Consider the following 19,323-nt stretch of genomic DNA (forward strand, 5'->3'; position numbering starts at 1 on the left):
GCATCGGGCTCCCTGCTCGGCGGGGAGCCTGCTTCTGCCTCTGACCCTCCCCCCTCTCATGTGCTCTCTCTCATTCTCTCTCTCTCAAATAAATAAATAAAATCTTTAAAAAAAAAAAAAAGAATGTTTTAGGGAATCCGTCCTGTTGTGTGTGCATCTGGGTGAGCTTGAGGGACTTACGGAGAGGCTGCATGCTTAGCTAGGCTTCGTTAGAACTAAAGATCCAGGGCTTGCCTAAGGCTGAACGAAGGCCAGAACTATAACTATTCAGACCTAAGCAGTGTGCTGTAAATAAGAAAATCCATAAGCAAAATAATTAAAAATGCAGTGACAGTCAAGCAGTCTACCCTGAGTAATTATTCATGAGTTCTGTTCCTCCACAAACAATAAGCCTTACTGATATTTCCTGACTTGGAAGCACGTGATTCACTGAAATCTCGAATAATACAGCGCCATTAATGAAAAGCAGCTGTCGTCAGCTCCAGGAGGTCTGGGGTGTCCACTGGGCTGTGGTGGCAGGCTCTGGGGGGGCACGCTCGGGGCCCGGCAGGGGCGCTGTGGCCTCATGCCTGGCTCAGGGGTCTGGGTCCTGGCCTGAAAGGATTCGAGGAGATGGGGTGTATGTCTGATCAGGGCCCTGGACCGACCGCTGTTGGATGTGGAGGGGAGGGCTGGGGTCTGTAGTGACAACACACAGCCCTTCCCACCTGTCACTTGCTTCCCTGAGCCCTTCAGCAGGGAAGGGAACTTGGGTGGGCAACGATGGTGTGTCCTCAAAGCTGTAAGACAACCTTCCCAAAGAGGAAAGGCCTTGCAGGCATTATGAAATATTTTGTAACAAAACAGGAAATTTTTCTCTTATTTTTTTTCTCTTAATTTTTTTTTTTCCCTGACATTTTTGGGAGTTTGAGGTATTTGTAAAGTCATGTCTTGTTTCCAGACATTCACCAGTCTGGGAAGAAAGGCATCACGTTTTAGGTGCAGTGAGAACAGCACCGGAATGGGGGGCCTGCTACCTTTTGCGCCCCCTTTCTGCCCCACATGGGCCTGAGTTTGGTGGGGCAGGATAAGGACACGAGACCCTGACACCTCCTGGGTCTCTCTCAGCCCCATGCTCTTTGATAAGGGGCAGGGTAGCTTCACCAGGTAGTCCCTTCTTCCCCCGCCTTCCTGGTAAGGACTTCCCGTGGTTTCATGTTTTCTCGAAGGCCAGCTTGATATGTGGTGTGCCCGATCACAGGCCGGGTGTCCCAGCTCCAGGGATGATCTGCTCTGCAGCTGTAACCAAACTCTCGGTCCTCCTTTTTCTTTTCAGTTTCAAAAAGCTTGAAAAAAAAGCTTAGTTCCATCTCCTACCCACTTTTTTGGTAGCAGTCGTATTTTATTTTGATAATTCTTTTTTTTTTTTTTTTTAAAGATTTTATTTATTTATTTGAGACAGAGAGAATGAGAGGGAGGAGGGTCAGAGGGAGAAGCAGACTCCCTGCAGAGCAGGGAGCCCGATGCGGCACTCGATCCCGGGACTCCAGGATCATGACCTGAGCCGAAGGCAGTCGCTTAACCAACTGAGCCACCCAGGCGCCCTTATTTTGATAATTCTTAAAAGCTTTTTGTATGTATCTCAGTGGTTTGTCATATTGTGCAAATATTTCCCTCTAACTTAATATTTGCTTTTTCAGTTTATTTGCCACATATTTTAAATACAGAAGTTAAATAACCTTGCATATTTAAACTTATCAGTCTTATCCTTTGTTATATTTCTTTTTCATGATTTCTCTGTGTTGAAAGGAACCTCCCTTACCTTAGGGGAAACTTCTTTTGTATTTTTTTCAGGTTTTACTTTTATGGTTTATAACATCTATTAAAACTAATATTCTTGAAATTTATTTTGGTATGTGGTATGTGGTAGGGATCTTTTTATTTTTTTAAACAATTTTCAATTGACTCAACATATTTATAGAGAAATCGGTCCTTTTCATTTTATTTTGGAATGCCAGTCTCTCAAGATTCTGGGCATGTTCTGAGATTTTGGTCTGTTCAGTAATATCTGTTCTAGTACATTGTTTTATTAGGTGTTATTTTTATAACTCATTTGATTATGCACACATATGTTATTCCTTTTTTATTTTTTATGGACATCTCTTAGTTTTCTCATTTAGTTATTACTCCTTTAGATAAACTTTGAGACTGTTTTGTCAAGTCAAAAAAAATGTCTTCCCCTCCACCAAAGGAGGACACCATCTCCCACCCCAGGGATGCCCTTGTGAGCTGTGTGACTTCACACGTGCCTCGAGTTCCTCAGAGAAAAGTGCTGGTCCTGGGGTCTTGGTTGCCTTGATGAGGCTGTCAGCCTCTAATCATAGAATTAGCTCTTTATTTGGAAGCAAACGTTGCTTTAAAACCTGCCTGGAATGACTTGGGTTTTAGTGGATCTGTTGTATCGGTAATGATTCAATAGCTTGTCCCACAGAGAAGCTGTGTGGGGTAGGCAGAGCTACGGAGGCCTGAGTTTTGAGTCTTGCTTGCCACTGCCTCGTAGGGTGGCCTTGGTCAGGTCACTTTTCTGAACCTCAGTTTCCTTATCAGTAAAACGGGGATCCGTTTGGCCCTGGGCCTGACGACGGGCTGGAGGATCAGATGACAGAAGGTGCCCCCCCACTCACCTGGGCTCCACCTGCCCTTCTGGCTGTTCCTTCTTGGTCTCCTTTTCTGGGGCCGCCTTAGCTGTGACCTCCTGCTCTTGGAAGTCCATACACTTCTACACTCATTCCCTGGGGCATCTCCCCTGTCTCCCCATGCTTACACACTAGTTATATGGAAGGCTTCATAGTTTCTGTCTCCAGCCCTGTCCTCTCCCCCAGGCTCCACCAGCCCTGCGGGTACAACTGCCCGCTCAGCATCTGCTCCTGCACATCTAAAAGGCACCTCAGACTTAGCCTGGGCAACACTCAGCTCCTCATCTGTCCCAGACCTGCGCCTCCTGCAGGCCAGGGGTCACCAAACTCCAGGAAAAACATAGTAAATATTTGAGATTTTGAGTGCCTCATATGGTTCCTGCCATATCGTCTTCTTTTTGATTTGTTTTGTTTTCTTCCCACAAACCTTGAAAATGTAAAAGCCATTCTGAACTTCCAGCTGTTACAGAAACAGGCTGGATTTGGCCCGAGGGGGGCCACAGTTGGCTGACCCCTCCCATACCCGTGTCTGTCAGTGGCCGCTCCTTGGCGGTTACTTGGGTCAGAAACCTCAGGTCATTCTTGACTGTCTCGTTCACACCCTGCCCACAGCCGGTTAGCTCCTTCTGTGTGTTCTCCCTTAGTTTTCCCTCCCCAGCACCCTCGAGGGGTGGCGTTTGTCCACACCGCCGCCACCTCATGCCTCCTTTCTTGCTGTAGCCACCTGACGTGCTCCCTGCTTCTGGCCTTGCCCCCCCCAGTCAGCTTCCAGACAGCGGCCAGAGCGACGGCCCGGCTGAGCCTCCCTCTCACCCCTCTGTCTCCCCGCTTCCCCCCGCTCTTTCCTGACCGTCCCCTCTCCAGATGCATCCATCTCATTCGTGTTCTCACATCTGCCAGGTCCATGCCCTTCTCTGACCCTAATGTGCATTATAATTTCCTTGTTCATGACTTTCCACTTGACTGTAAACTCCTCAAGCAGGGACTCTTGACCTACTACATTTGCTTTGTCTTGTATCCCTGGCACCTAAAACAGTGCCTGGCTTACAGTAGGTGCTCAATAAATGTTCATTGGTTGAATGAGTGAAAAAAATGTAGAGTGCCTTGCAGACAGCAGTTGGAATGTAGAGGCGCTCAAAAAGTACCAATTGCTTTCCCCATCTCATCTCTCACATAGTTGTATTACATCAAGTGCTTGTGAATTGGATGTTTTAAAATACGGCAGAGGAACTTACTATTAAATGAATCGTCTTGCTCTCAACTAAGTAAAAGGGAACTGAGTACCCACTCCTTTTACCTGCTTGCAAATCTATTTTTTTCACATTCATGGGCTCTTTACTTTGCCTCAGAAGGGAGAGGTCAGGATGGGCGGAGGTTTCAGTTAAAAAGCCTTGCCAGTCAATATGTACAAAGAGAGCCATTGACCTGTAAAGGGCTTGATTAAAACCCTTTGCATGTGTGCCAACAGTATGAAAGAATTTCATGCAAAAGTCATGCTGTAGCGCATTTTTCCCTTTTTGATTTTAAAGAGGGCCTCCGCACGTGTGGTGTAGAGGCTTTCCCAGGATTCCGCCGCCCCCAGCACATGGGGCAGGTGAAATGGTGCAGTGCCTTTCTGTTATGTAATCCAATGGGAATCCCCTAGTCATGAAATAAAACGCTCTTTGAAGCTCGATGCTAATTCCTTTGGGTCCCCCTCTGCCCCATCCAACCTTCCCTCATACACTTGAGTTAAGAAGTTTTCTGGTAAAATTTAAAAGAGGAATTCTCCGAGCTTCAAGCACTCTTGTGTGCATCATAATTAGACAAGTGGAGAGTCGAGTGTGGAACTTAGGTCTGAGTGGAGGAAGTACCATTTTCCCCCACACTCCTTCAATTTGTAATAAGAGATCCCATGGCTACACATGGAAGTATTCTAGATGTAAGTGTGGAGTTATTTTTCTCCTTCCTCTACAAGCAGAGTCCTTGTAGGATAAAGTAGCCCCTTTACTTCTAAAAACATGCACTCTAAACAATGGAAAATGGTATCCAAGCAACCAGCTGGTTGATCCTTCCAAGTTCATGTACTAGGCTTCAGTGAGACTGGTCTCTGCACAGCATCCTCATCCCTCTTACCCTTTGTCCAGCTCACCCTGGAGTCAAAGTGAAGGGACAGGGGTGGGCATGGACATGGTGGGTTTCTATTGGCTTACCTTTACCAGCAGGTGTCTGGGTGATGGGCAGCAGAGGGCGGGCTGATGTTCATGTCACTTTATGGGCGCACCCTGTCTGGGTCCACCTGAAGCTCTTTTCAGGTTTTTATAAACCGTAAGAATAACAGCCCATGGGATAAAATGAACCATACAGCTTCCTGAACAGTTAGCTTAGACTGCTGTACAGATCTGACTGTTGAGGAAAGTTGGTGACCTAAAACCTCACCAGGGTAGAGGGGTCTCAGCAGCAGGTTGCAGATGCCTGGCCCAGCGTCTGTAACCTCAATCCAGGTGGGGTGCGTGCCTGTTCCTGTTCTTTTCTCTGGCTTTTGGCCCCTGTCTGTTTCTTCCCATGCCTGATGCATTCCTCCTTGTATCAAAACTGGTGTGCTCATTACAGAGAACCATCAGTCTCTTAAGTCTGCCGTTGCCTGAAGTTCAGCCCTTAAAGCACAGAGGCGTCTTCAACTGTATTTTTACTGCCGTAGCTATTTCTGTCCTGATTTGCCATTGTACAGATCCCCGCAGATGTGAGAGCTGTGGAGATGGGCTCCGCCAACCGCTGGCTGCAACACGTGTTACGCTTCCTTTGGGGAGCTTTTCTTACCTTCAGCAGCACACCCCGGTGTGTCCGGCCACGTGGGAGGCAGCAGGGCAGACCCAGATTGGAACTACTTACTGCCTATGTGACCTTGAACCCGTGCTTCACCATCCCCGTTCGTTTCCCATGGCCGCTGTAACAAACGACCACACGTTTACTGGCTTAAATCAGCACAGATTTATGTTGTGACAGCTCTGAAGATCAGAAATCCAAAATCAGGTTGTCAGCATGACTGCATTCCTCCTGGAGGCTCTAGGGGAGAATCTGTTTCTAGCCTTTCTAGGTTCTAGAGTCTGCCCGTATCCTTTGGCTCATGAGCCCCTGCCTCCATGTTCAAAGGCAGCAGCGAGGCCCTTCTAACCTGGCTGTGCCTCTGCTTCCATGATCACGTCTCCTCTGTGACCCTGACCCTCCTGTCTGTCTCCATAAGGACCCTTACGATTTCACCAAGCCCACCTGGGTAATAGAGGATAATCTATCTCAAGATCCTTAACCTGGTCACATCTGCAAAATCCCTTTTGCCACGGAAGGTAATAGGCTCTGGGGATTGGGACCTGGATATCTCTGGGGGGAGGGCATTACCTACCACAGTAGGGTTGTGGGAAGATTACTTGGGTTCATATTAAGTGAGAGGTGCCTGTTCCCTCTGTGGTCAGTGTTTTCATATTCTCAGCAACTGTGGACACAGCGTAAGGATGGATCTGCATCGTCTATGTCATTTAGGAAAGATCCCGTGTCTCTTCTCTCAGATATCTCTCATTAGGAAGACAGTGCAAGAGTTAATATTTAAAGAATATCTGTGTTGAAAAAGGTAAAGTCATTGTCCTGATAAATTTACTTATGCAAATATCACCTTTTGCAGTTAAGACTGGATCAACAGTCATAATAAGATATTTTCACCTTAATGCCTCTAGATATTAGTACTAGTAATAGTTCCGATTTATGCAAATTTCTTTAAGTATTTTAGTGCTCCTTCGAGTTTGAGGTACATAGGAAATTTGATTTGGCAGGAGTGATTTAATTTAACAGGTTTTCAAACAAGGTGCCTTAAGTCAGAAGGAATGGTCCCTCACTGTCTTTCTTTGTGTGCTGATGGACTCCAAGTGCCAGAAGACAAAGGGCATGGTTTTATTTCACCAGATGGTTTGAGATTTTTCTACCATTCCACCTCTCCCTAGTTTTATATAGAACTCTGTTTAAAGTAAGCAGCTGGAACCTTCCTCAGGGAAGCTCATCAAGCAGATAAGGGTGTAGTGAGACACAAAAGAAGCTGACAGGTGCTGTGCATTTTCTTTTTTTTTTAAGTATGTTTTTCTAGTTTTATTGAGATGTAATTGACATAACATTGTATTAGTTGAAGGTGTACAACGTAGTGATTTGGTAGAGTGTATATATTGTGAAATGATCAACACAGTAAGGTTAGTTAGCCTCCATCACATCACATTTTGGTTATGATTAAGTGTTTTTTAATTTTATTGAATGTATTTGACATATAACATTGTGTAAATTTAAGGTGTACAGTATGTTGGTTTGCTACATGTTTATATTATAATATATTGCCATTGTAGCAATATTTATCACATTGCATTATAGTACAATATTGTTATCTATTCATTTTATTGTACATTAGCTCACTATGGCTTATTTACTACTCGTTGCAAGTTTGAGCCCTTCAGCAACATCAGTTTTTATCCCCCCTTATCCCCTAGTAACCACCGTTTTACTGTTTTTGTCAAGTTTGACATTTTTCCATTCCACAGAGAAGTAAAGACAGTACTTGCTTTCTTTATCTGACCTACCTCACTTAGCATAATGCCCTCAAGGTCCATTCATGTTGATGCAAATGGCAAGATAGTCTCCTTTCTCGGGGCTGAATAATATTCCCGTGGTTTACATATGCCACTTCTTCATTATCCATTCATCCGTTGATAGCATTGGCTAGTTTCCATGTCTTGACTATTGTGATTAATGCTGTAATGAACTTGGGAGTGCAGATAGCTCTTCGAAATCCTGTTCCTTTGGGTATACCCAGTAGTGGAATTGCTAGGTAGTAAATAGTGGATGGTATGGGAGATCTGTTTTTAGTTTTTTGAGGAACCTCCATATTGTTTTGCATCGTGGTTGCACCATTTTACATTCCCACCAACAGAGCACCAGGGCATGTCCTCACCAGGATACCATGCGTTTTCTAAGGGCTGGTCACCAGGCTGGGGGCTACATATATCCTGGAGGGAGTCCCCCCCAACAGCTGCCGGCAGGTGTGGGGTAAATGCTGTTCCCCTCTACTTGGGATAGCCTCCTGCTGGGGCGCAGCATACACAGCAAGACAGCTGGTCATTGGCTCTCCTGCCCTCCTCCTCACACATTCATCCTTCCCTCCAAAGTAGAAAGAACTTCAAAAGGAAGGGCAGTCTCACATTCCTTGGGGTTGGGGGCACCTCTCTCTTCATCCGACTCAAGGCAGAGTGACAAGGACTTCTGTTCCTTCCTTCCCGCTCCCTCCCTCCCTCCAAATCCTGCCCCCTCTATCCTAACATGGCAGGCTGAGTAAGACCTGAGTAAAGGGCACATCTCAGGATTGCTGGACACCAGACCCAGGGCTTTCCTTTCTTGCCTGGTGCTACTTGTGTTCAGGCAATGTCCTGTCACCAGGGCCAGCCAGTGCTCCATAGGTCAGAGGTCAGCTTTGGTCCATCAGCCAGTCAGCCGTGGAGCGTGGGCTGGAGAGCTCATGTTACCGGAGAAACAGACTCCTGCCAAGGAAAACTGGAAGACGGAGGGATGAACAGATGTGGAGATGACCTCCCCCCCCACCATCCCATCTTTGAAGGGGGGCTGTACAGGATCACACCTTTTGAGGGAACTAGGAGCTGGTGGTAAAATGTGGTGCTTCCAGAACGAGCCGCAGTGTCTGCAGTGGAAAATCTGCAGCCAGCCTGGCTCTCAGAAGGATGCCGAACTGAAAGTCACAGGGGCAGATGATGCTGATGGTATCTGTTTCCTTACCACCTGCAGCATTAGTCAAGGAATCCACAGGCTGTGCTGCGACCCTCAGACTTTCTCTTTGAACTGCCTGACACATCTTTTCTTTCTTGAACTCGTTCGGCGCCACTTCCTGAGCCTCTTCTGGGGAAGGTAGCCTGTTTTGTTCTCATGGTGGTGGTTTTTTTTTTTTTTCCCTTATTTTTTTTTTAAATTAAAGTATCGTACACGTGCAGAAATACACAGCTGACTGGGTTGTCACAAAGGCAGCTCACCCATGTTGCTACATCCCAGGATAAGACACAGGACGCTGCCATCCCTTCTGAAGTCCGCCTCACCCTCCCCACCGGCCGCCCCTTTCCTCCTCAGGGTCGCAGCTGCCCGGACCTGTAACACTGTAACTTGATCTTGCCTGTCTTTGAACTTCATTTAAACCAATTCATATAATACGTGCTCTTTTTGAGTCTGGCTTCTTCCCTTTAACATTATTTGTGAGGTTCACCTAGGTGGTTATGATTCTGACCTTTAACGTCTGGGCCTCTGGGTCAAGTAAGACTATCCTGTGTAACAGAGATCCTACATGCTGTGGCTTGTGGCTGGGAAGACTGTCCCTGCAGTTCACCTTCTTCACTATGGCAGTGTTTTTGTAGTCAGCTCAGAAGGCTTTCCTCAAGAGTGTTTCTCCAGAAAGTGGTAGGACTCCGCTCTCTTTTGTCTCCCTCGCTGACAGGACTTGGCTCAGAATGACTTCTGACTGTTGGCAAAAGGTAAATCATGCCCCAGAAGATAAGAGATGACCACCTCTGAGATTACTCACCAAGTTAGGCCACTGTCTTGTCTTCGTGAAGAAGATGGGCACAGATGCCTGCTCAGAGGGAGCACTGCAAATCAACGTACAGCCAGGCAAGGCTGGGGCAACACTTTAAAAGGCCGTGAACTCTCTCCAATGTCAAGTTCAGGAACCACTGATACCATTTAATAGCTCCATCTTTAAAGATCTGTCTTGTTAATTGTATTTCATAGGAGATGGGCTGAAACATCCCAGCTTTGCAGAGATGGATGCTAATTTATCCAAAATGCTATTGTGTTGCACAAAAAAACGTTAAAACAAGAGTCACAAAGATCTAATCCCTTCCTAGAAGTGTGCCCACAATTCTGTCACCTAACATAAATTATCCTTTTAAAAATTCTTTTTCGGGGTGCCTGGGTGGCTCAGTCCATGAAGCGTCTGACTCTCAATCTCAGCTCAGGTCTTGAACTCAGGGTCATGAGTTCAAGCCCTGTGTTGGGCTCCATGCTGGGCATGGAGCCTACTTAAAAAAAAAAAAAATCTTTTCAAACGTTATTCATGTTCATCTGGAGTGATTACATAGTTGTAGTTAAAGCATAGCTGTCATTCTTCTAGCCTTAAAATTAATGATTGTAATTGTTGTTTGTTGCCGCAGAGTCCATGAATATTACATTTAGGGGCTGTGTAACGTCTCACTAAGGTGGTGGGCGATCCATGAGCTGCGTAACCAGTCCCTTATTTTTGGACAGTGTATTATTTTCTGCTTTTTCCTCATTAAAACTAACTCGCAAGGAGCCCTTTCTTGCATATGAATTTCTCCTTCCTTTGAATTAATTCCTTAGGACACATTGCCGGGAGCGGGATGGCTATTTTGCCTCGGTGCTTTTTATCATGGGTTACACGGCTAACTTGCTGTTTTCAAAAAATTGAGCCAGAAATACGGAAGCGTTCCGGCTTTGCTCTTTCACGTTTGGTGCCTCATATTATTAGAAATGGTCAGTTTCTTGGTTTGATGTGGGTCAGATCTTACCATGTTACTGTCATTCTTAGTTATTTGATAATTCACAACTGAACAGGTAAATTTGAGGGTTAAATGGATGGACTGAGTTAATCTGCATAAAGCATTTATAACATTGGCTGGTTCATAGTGCTGTATGTAAGTGTTTGCTATCAGTGGACTTCTTTTGATGAATGAAATTAATTAATCCTCTCTTGATGAATTGTTTAAATCCTGTTTTTGTAATATATACAATACATATAAATGATATAAATAATAATTTATGCTTTCTGGGGTCTTGGTGTCTTCTGCTCATGTGCTCACTGATTCATTCAGCAGCTGTTTGTTGGGACTCTTTCGGTTGCACTTGACAGAAACTCATTTGAGGTTGCTGGAGCAGAAAAGGGGCCTTTCTTATAATGGTACCATGGGAGCTTCCAGAGACTCGAGGACTTTGTGTGTGTGTGTTTGGTTACTTCTTCCTCTTCACGTGGCTTGGTCTTCCTCGTCCTCCCATCTTAGCTTGACTGTCACTTCCTCACAGAGGCCTGTTTTCGTTCCATTTCCTCTTGTGGCGGCTATTGTGGGGAGAGAGGGAGTGTGGCTGGGCAATCACCCTGTCGGGCTCTCCTGTAACTCACCGCTAGCCCTGCAGCCAGTATGCGCTCCCTGCTAGACACAGGGACACGGGATGAGAGGTGTGCTGTCCCTGTCCCCAAAGTACCCACAGCCCAGCGAAGGTGCCAGACCGACCAGCCAGAGACGAATTGATGAGTCTCTTGGATACAACAGGGGACGATGCAAGAACAACAGAACAAAACCCGAAAGCTCCCCCTGTCATGAAGCTAAATGATAAGATAAATCAATAAAATATGTGGCATAGTACAATTGAGGTATGAAAATATTTCATATTGAGAACCTTGAAATAGGAAAACAAAAATATGAATATGAGACAATTCAGTTTCAACACGAAAATGTTACAAGAGGAGGAGTTCCGAAAATGAATCCCTAAAAGCGACTATAGTTATAAATGGGATGGTGGTGGTGGGATCTGGGAAGGGTGTCCCAGGCCCTGGGAATGGTAGGTACAGAGGTCTGGGGGTGGGGGATGTGCTCTGTCCTTGGAGTGGAGTGCGGGGGGCAGGGGCGTTGTTCCTGAGCTTAGAGAAGTAACAGCCCACCTTCGGGGGTCTTGCCAGCCATTGCAAGGGGTCACAGCTTGCTCCGGTGGAGAGAAGCCAGAGAGGGGGCAAGGTGAGGAAGGCCTTTCATAGGCTCTTTGATACTATAATTACTTGTACTTTAGTTTCCCGTTCTGTTTGTATTTTTTCTGGTTAAGGTATATTATCTTAGGCTGGCTTAATTAGCCCCATCCCTGAATTGTCCCAGAGAATGCCAGGGAGGTCAAAGAGATAGGACTGGAGGGGCACCGCCACAGCTGTCCAGAGTGACCGTGGCGTGGAAGGTCCCCCTCCCGGGTCACCTGCGTGTGCCCTCAGCCTCATCCCTTCAGGGCTACTTTTCAGGTGCTTGCCACCCACTGTCTGAGTCCATCCTTGGAGCATGCAGGGGTGACCTCCGCATGCTTTTAATGAAGCCTCTAAGTTGCAGAGAAGAGCGAGCCCAGAGTCACACAGGGCGAGCTGGACCGAGCCAGAAAGAATGCACTTCTGCTGCCAGTGGCTCTTTTGGGCGCTCCCGTCTAATGGACCCCCATCCTGTGCGATGGCCTTTATGGTTCAGATACATCCACTACTGTTACACATTCTCTGTTCCCTTTGGGGAACTGGTGTCCTACCCTTACTAGCTGAAGGATTGCTACGTGGCTCTGAACAGGGACTTGGGGTCCAAATCCAGGGCCTGCCACTGACCACTTCATAACCCGCCAATTGCTCATATTCTTGATTCTAGTTCCTCATCCGTAAGGGATTAGCACTGCCTGCCTCCCCGGGCTTGGGGGTGCGTGGCTGAGGTCATGGACATCAAGTCGGAGCGCAGCTGCTGCTGGAGAGTAGCTCGGTAGCTAGAGCTAGCCAGATACGTTGCATGGAAAATGCATTCACTTTTTACCAAAACCGCCTTTTTCTTTGTAATCATTCCTTTCTTTTCCTGGACTGTGGTGTGATCCAGATACAGACATTGGATGTGCATTGGCCAGCACTTGGAGGTCACTCTAGCCTCGGGTAAATGCTATGTTTTCTGTCCACTCTCCCTGCAGTTATCAGGAGTGTCTTGTTAGAAATCAGCTGATAGTCTCAAAGCATTGCTCTTCACGATGAGTCATGGTTCTCCATTGCATTATTTTAATTAGGCAGCTAAAGATTATGCCAAGTGCTCTCCCAGGCCTGTTTGATGGGGGCTGTCAGGTTGCTGAAACATTTGTAGTATTTATTGCAGGGACTCTGAGGCTTTTGCCGGGGGAGGGGGGGGGTGCTTTTAGGAACTATGTTCTTTTTTTGTCTCTCGCAGAGCCCTGGGAGTAAATCCATAAAAGGCTGACTCTTGATCTCAACTGAGGTGATTCTGTTTATCCATTTCAGAGTAACTTTTTAGCACTTCATCTTTTACTCATTGAGCGATGCGTATTGGTAATGAGTAAAAATATTTATCAGTTTGGAGAATGGCTCTATCAGTCTTCCTGCCCCTACTAAGGCAGTGGGGAACCTAACACCATTTTGCTCAGGCTGCCTGGCACAGTGAGCATGCATTTGTGTGAGTCAGAATCAGTGGAGAAGTGTGGGGGGCTGAGGTTATCTCCAAGACATGTAGAAATGTGCGGCCCTATGTTTGAAAAAAGATGATACTATATTTAAGAACAAATATTACTTGGTTTCTAATTATGACATGTCTGCCATACACATGAAAAAGTTTTCCCTGCGCTTCGGACTTGCAGAATTAGTAGAACCTAGAATTTGGGGTTTGTTCATCTACAATGATAGTGTAATTTGTATTAATATATTTATACTATTATTTCCCTTTTGCTGTTACTGTTGAAAGTGTTATTCATGTAAGATACGCAGAATTTCCTTTCTGTTCCTTTCCCAGTTCAGTAAAATGCACAGGATACGTTCGGTGTGAGCCATGCACTCAGGTGCTTGGGGTGTGGGGATGAATAAGACATGGTCCCTGTGGGCAGCCAGGGCAGCGCCAGACTTGTGGGCAGGCAGTGCGAGGCTGCAGAGTCAGGCACGGACAGAAGTATGTGGAGAGGGTCTGTGGGAGCCGCGGAGGGCTCAGTCTTAGCCCAATTGCCAGAGATGTCGTTCAACTTGAGTTGTGAGTTACAGTGAAGACTGGCCCTATGCCGAGAGGCAGCGCACTCCAGGCATGGAAGATGTTAGCAGAGGCTTGGCAGAATGCTGTCAGACCTGAAAGACTTCTGTGTTACAGAGCCCGACATACAGAGGGAAAGGCAAACTGGAAGTCAGAGAAGGGTCAGGTGCGGGGAGTTAGTTTGGTTCTGCAAGGCCTCTGTATCACGCTCTGGAATTTTTCAACTTTTTTCTGCAGTTGGAGTCCTTGGTGGTGTGCAGAAAGAGCTGTGGGAGAGTTTATGTGTCAGGTCATCTGGATAGAGGATGGGGCATTCGCATGAATGGATGGATGATGGACGGAGGGAGGGAGGCAGGAAGGGAGAGAGTGGGCAGGTGAGCAGATGGATGGTTAGTTGATGGGGGATAGATGGATGGATGGATGAATGGCAGATGGATGGGAGGGTTACCTGAAGGCAAGGAAGCCAGGTTATAGGTTTTTGTTCTTGTCCAGGAAAGAAATGAGGAGGACTTAAACAAGTGTGGAGGTATTGAAACAGAGAAATAGAGAAATATTTAGGAGTTAAAACTGAGATGAGTGCAGTTGGGGTCATGGAGATACTGAGGAAGGCTGCCAAGTCTCTGACTTCATGATTGGGTGGGCAAAGAACTGGGAAGGCTGGAGGTGAGACCCATTTGATGGGGAAGATAATAAGTCCAAATTAGTACATTTGGGTCAGCTAGGCAGAAGGTTGGATACTCAGATCTTGAGATCAGGGAAGGGTAGAGGATGTAGAAGTAAGGGTGGGAAGGTATAGATTTTGGCGTTAGAGGTTTACAGAAGTCCACAGGTGAAGATTATATGCAAGGTTGCTTCTAGAAGGAGAAGAATGGGAGCATGGGCCACAGCATTGTGGAATGCCGGTGTATGAAAGGTGTGGACGGGAGAGACAGCCTCATGGACACTGAGGATACTGGCCTATTAGCAGAGCAATGTGCAGCAGAGTCCAGCAAAACACAGACTAAGATCCACCGGCTTGGCCCCATGGAGTTCATTGGTTCCCTTGGTGAGAATGGGTTTCCAGTGACAGGTGCCATCAGCCGGTTTTCATTGGGTTTGAGAGTTCATAGGAAGGGAGGCTGTAGGTTGACAAGGGAGACGACTCTCTCACCCAGCTTGTCTGTGAAGGAAAGATGTGCCAGGCCCCTGGGAGGAGCCAGTGTTTCTGTGGTACCATGTGCAGTGGCTGTGCCCTTGGCTCCCCGAGAGGCCCGCACCCTTGGAAACTGCTTGGGGACCAATTGACCGCGGGCAGAAGTCGGTCATATTTCTATTCGGTTGCACAATGGTATTACTGCATGTCGCGGTTTCACTTGTGCTCACCGGGGGGTAAAAAATGTAGCGCGCCTGTACATCCATTAATTTGTTTTAACAAATAAATGATGGGCCCGTTCATCCCGTTAACGAGTGTTTGAATGTTGCTAACGCATTCATCCTCTCAGCAGTGTTTTCCATTTCTGTGCAGTGCCTTTCTAGCAGCCCCCCTCGCATCTGGCTTTCACACTCCTGCCAGGGTTAGGCGTTCCCAGCACAGATCCTGCTGCCTCGCTGAGTGGCCTTCTGCCTTCTCCTGGCTCTTGGGACCACAAGGTGCTCTTGGTGACATGCTCTGGCAGCATCTCGAGGGCCAGTGCCTGCCCCTCTCTAGACCTCATGCTTTGGGTCCCAGAAGGAAGCCCCAGCTGCTCTGGTCTTCGGAGCACCTGAGGTCCCCACTCCGTGCTCCCCGCCCCTGGGCTCCCCCGCTGTGGTCCTCTTCCGTCCAGTCAGCTGGCCACACCCTGACTTTCTTTAGGAGCCCGCTCAAGTGTTGTTGCTCCTGGGGCCTCCCCAGGCTGTTCTCCTCCTCCTTCCATGGCGAGCCCCCTTCCGTTGCCACCTGTGGTCAACAGGTATCTGGGCATGGACAGGCTGTTCCCCCAGAGATTCTGGACTCCCACGTGGCAAGGGGATCATCGTGCGCCTGTCTCTCTGCCTGGCACTGCATTCATCTGCAGGAGCTGTTAGCCTGATGACACTCACCTTCTCCTCCCTTCTTTCCAGGGAAGCAGTTTAAGTGCACGGTGTGTGACTACACGGCAGCCCAGAAGCCCCAGCTGCTGCGGCACATGGAGCAGCATGCCTCCTTCAAGGTGAGAGGACTCGGCGCGTGGCGGGCAGGGGCATGCTGGAAGTGCGTTGCTTGTCAAAATGAAGGTGTCATTATTTTGGGGTGTTCCCTTCACTTCCGGGCCCCCTTGGCTAGGATGCGTGGAGTCCGAGGTGTAGCTCACCTCGTGGCGTGCGCTCTCCTGCCAGAAGGGTGGGATTTCTCTATCCTTTGGAAGCCAGGTCCAGGGACCATGCGTAACTAGAGAAAAGGCATGCTCTTACTCTAAAAACCTGGAGGGATGTAGAGGAGAGGCTGTGAGCTCTAGGAACAAGGGGGTGTGCTTTCAGACCTGGACGGCCTCAGGTCAGTCCCCTGGTACAACAGGCTCGTGACGATGCCCAGCCGGGGAACTGGAGATGGTGGCCACGGGGTGCCCGTTGCCGTGCCCGGCACATAGTAGGGCCTCAGGAGGCGGTGGCTGTCCGTATTCACGTCATAGCTGTAACTGAGATCTACTGAACGTGGCTGCTAAATATGCACTTGGCCGCCACTTCTGCTGCAGTTACTGACAGTGAGGCTTGTGGTCTTGTGCATTTGTTTGACAAGAACTTCCACCCGGTGCTGGGAACTCAAGCCTTAAAGTTGATTCTGCCACTGCATCTACGCATGGAAACGGAAAGCACGGTGCTCTAATGTTTGTTGAAGTCGTGTCCACCGCTGAGTCCCGGAGAATGGAGAAGGTGGGAGGGGCCATGGGCCGCCACACTTGCAGGTTGCATTTATTGAGCACCTGCTGTATGCCTGCACTGTGCTCGGAGCTTCACTCCCGTCAGCTCTCCCCTCCCCCACGGTAGAGCCCATCATCCCTCTCTCACTGATGAAGAACTCGAACCTCAGAGAAGGTACCCGGTCCCCCATTAGGCTTGTCTGCCATGCCCACATCTACAGATTTCAGTCACCGTTGAAACACTAACCAAGCTGTGTTGCCACCACTTCGGAGGGGACGAGGACTCCCCCATCGGCAAGCTCTTCTGAGGCTCAGAACAGCCAGCGCAGTGAGAGATGACTTCTCAGGATCTCACCTCTGCTGGTTAAGAAACCAAGTGGCTCAGAGGGTTAGGGGTTTATGTGCTGTAAACATCCAGGAAGGGAAGGGCCCAGAACTGACTTTGTCTCCGAGTCCTAGGCCTGGGCTTCTCTCCGCACGTCTTCTCCTTACTCCTCCTTACTCCTTGTGGGCAGAGAGGGGCTCACGGGGAAAACTGAGGGGGCTGCACCTGTTGCTTGTGTCTTGGCTTTAATGTCCCTGTGGCGGACCTGTGTTTCTCAGGTGGGTGTCACCTCGTGGGAGTGGCGGTGTGTCCGTGGGGAGCTTCTTGAGTGTCCTGCAGATTTTGTACGTGATTTAAAATGAAGAGCTTTATCTCGAGTTGCACCACCACAGGTGTGTTTCTTTGGGGGAGCCTAGACTTCCGTAGACTAGCGCAGGTGGGGTGCTAGGGAACAGCGAGCTGAGGCAGCTCTCACTTCATAGATGAGAAAGGAGGACTGGCAGGTTCTTTACTGTCCTCCCCGTCCCCAAACCAGAGCTAGACTTCCCATTCATTCCTGGGTTTTCAGCGGGAAACATCTTCTTCCCCAGCCAGACACAGCCCAACAGTCTCTCTGCCCCCCAGTCCTCACTGTTCTCTCTCTCAGATTTGTGGAATCTTAGGCTTGTGTGTACAGGAAGTGGATTTGGGGATGGTTTGAGCTCAAGTGTCACCCTGCTGTCACATAGCTGCCGTTCGCTGCTGAGGCCTTGGGAGCTATGGGGCAGAGCTGGCCCTGGGGTCACGTCTGCCTTCCCATGGACACCCTCCCTACGGAATGGTACCGCGGCTGGGCTGGGAACCACTCAGTCCGACTCCAGCCTCTCACCTCCTCCAGGTCAGGTGCTCTTGTAGCACGAGTTAGTGTAAGTAATGTTTCTCAAGTGACTAGGACCGACAAAGCGAAACAAAGTTTTGACAGTGGACGGTTCTCTTTCCTCTCTGTCACTTTTCTTCTTCTTTTTTTTAAGATTTTATTTATTTATTTGACAGAGAGAGACACAGCGAGAGAGGGATCACAAGCAGGGGGAGTGGGAGAGGGAGAAGCAGGCTTCCCACGGAGCAGGGAGCCCGATGTGGGACTCGATCCCAGGACCCTGGGATCATGACCTGAGCCGAAGGCAGACGCTTAACGACTGAGCCACCTAGGCACCCCTCTCCGTCACTTTTCTGTTACTGCTCAACTACCTCCACCTTGTAGCTGGAAACTGTACAAGTTATTACTGAATAGTTCAGAATTCTGGCATGGGTCTCACGGAGCTAAAGGCAAGGTGATGGCAGGGCTGTATTTCTTCCGGAGGCTTTAGGAGAAAATCCATCCCCTGGCCTTTTCTGGCTTCTGGAGGCTGCCTGCATTCCTTGGCTCTTGGCCCCAGCCCTCTGTCTTCCGAGCCAGCAACGTAGCACCCCACCTCTCTCTCCTCTGCCTCCCTTCCGCCTTTCACCTGGGAGGACCCTTGTGATTTCACCTGTGGGCCCACTTGGATGGCCCAGGAGAACGTCCTTACCTTAAGGTCAGATGGTTAACAACTTCGACTCCCCATGTAGTCGTAACTTCTTTTTGCCGTGTGAGCTTCCAGATACCAGGACGTGGACATCTTTGCAGGGACATTATTCCGCCCACTGCATTCCCCTCTGTTTTCTTCCTTTCACATCTACTCTTTGGTAGAAAACTCTCATCAGAATCCGAAAATACATGGTATGCGTGCTCCCACACTCCCTCTGCATACCAGTGGCAAATATTACCAAGAAATCAAGCCTCTCTGTTTCACTAATCCTACATGAGGCCTCAGAATTGTCAGGCAGACACTACTAATCCATTGCAGTCGGCTTCCAAGAGGAAACCAGTTGGCTTTCCTAGATGCAGATATATAATTTACAGTATATAATTTGTATCCAGAAACACTGTAATAAGGGCAAACTCTTGTATTGCCTTTTAAAATTACATGTTTTTATTTATTTATTTTAAAAATAAAAATATATGTTCACTGTATAAGATTTGGAAAGTGCTTTTCCTTCCCTTTCTTTGCAGAATTTTTGGATACGATATATTTTTTTTAAAACCTAATTGAGGTCCTACTGTAAATGAGCATTTTTGGGTGGAGATTCAAACATCAGTTTTACCACTGATAAAGCTCTATTAGAGAATGTCGCTTTAAATGAGTGGCCAGATGGTTTGCCAAGAATACTTCGCTGTTGAGTTAGAATAACCTCCCAGTCAAAGGCAGGGCTGGAGAGCCTGCCTGATTTGAGCATTATAAATATAGCCTTTTTTTTTTTTTAAATCATCGTTCCACAGGCATTTTTCCATTTCATGAAAATATACTTACTGTAAAACTGCTTTTAACGGCTGCTTTGGGATGAGTATCCTAGTTTAATTACCCATTCCCCTCATAATTGGACAGTTATGGTCATTCCCAGTTTTTTCTGGGAACATCTTCATGCCAAAAGCATTTCCAAGTCATCCTAAGATTGAAAGGACTATAAAACATGGGGTGAAGCCCATCAAACCCCAGAGAATTCACAAGCAGTGAAGGTGCTCTATGCACCTCTTGCAGCTGTAATTAAAATGCATTACCGCGGGTGGGACT

General features: G+C 47.7%; 1 protein-coding gene across 10 annotated transcripts in view; it reads left to right on the forward strand.

Annotated features, from left to right (window-relative positions):
* Positions 1–19,323, forward strand: part of ZFAT (zinc finger and AT-hook domain containing) — a 213,264-nt gene that overhangs the window by 121,523 nt on the left and 72,418 nt on the right. For all 10 annotated transcript variants that reach the window (XM_064587846.1, XM_064587837.1, XM_064587839.1 and 7 more), the window contains one exon: positions 15,593–15,681. In XM_064587846.1, the coding sequence (XP_064443916.1) occupies positions 15,593–15,681 (89 nt within the window). The remainder of the gene's footprint in view (positions 1–15,592; positions 15,682–19,323) is intronic.

This window comes from Mirounga angustirostris, unplaced genomic scaffold (assembly GCF_029215605.1).
Source record: "Mirounga angustirostris isolate CCGP_5_RB_7025 unplaced genomic scaffold, mMirAng1.0.hap1 SCAF_4, whole genome shotgun sequence".
Lineage (NCBI taxonomy): Eukaryota > Metazoa > Chordata > Mammalia > Carnivora > Phocidae > Mirounga > Mirounga angustirostris.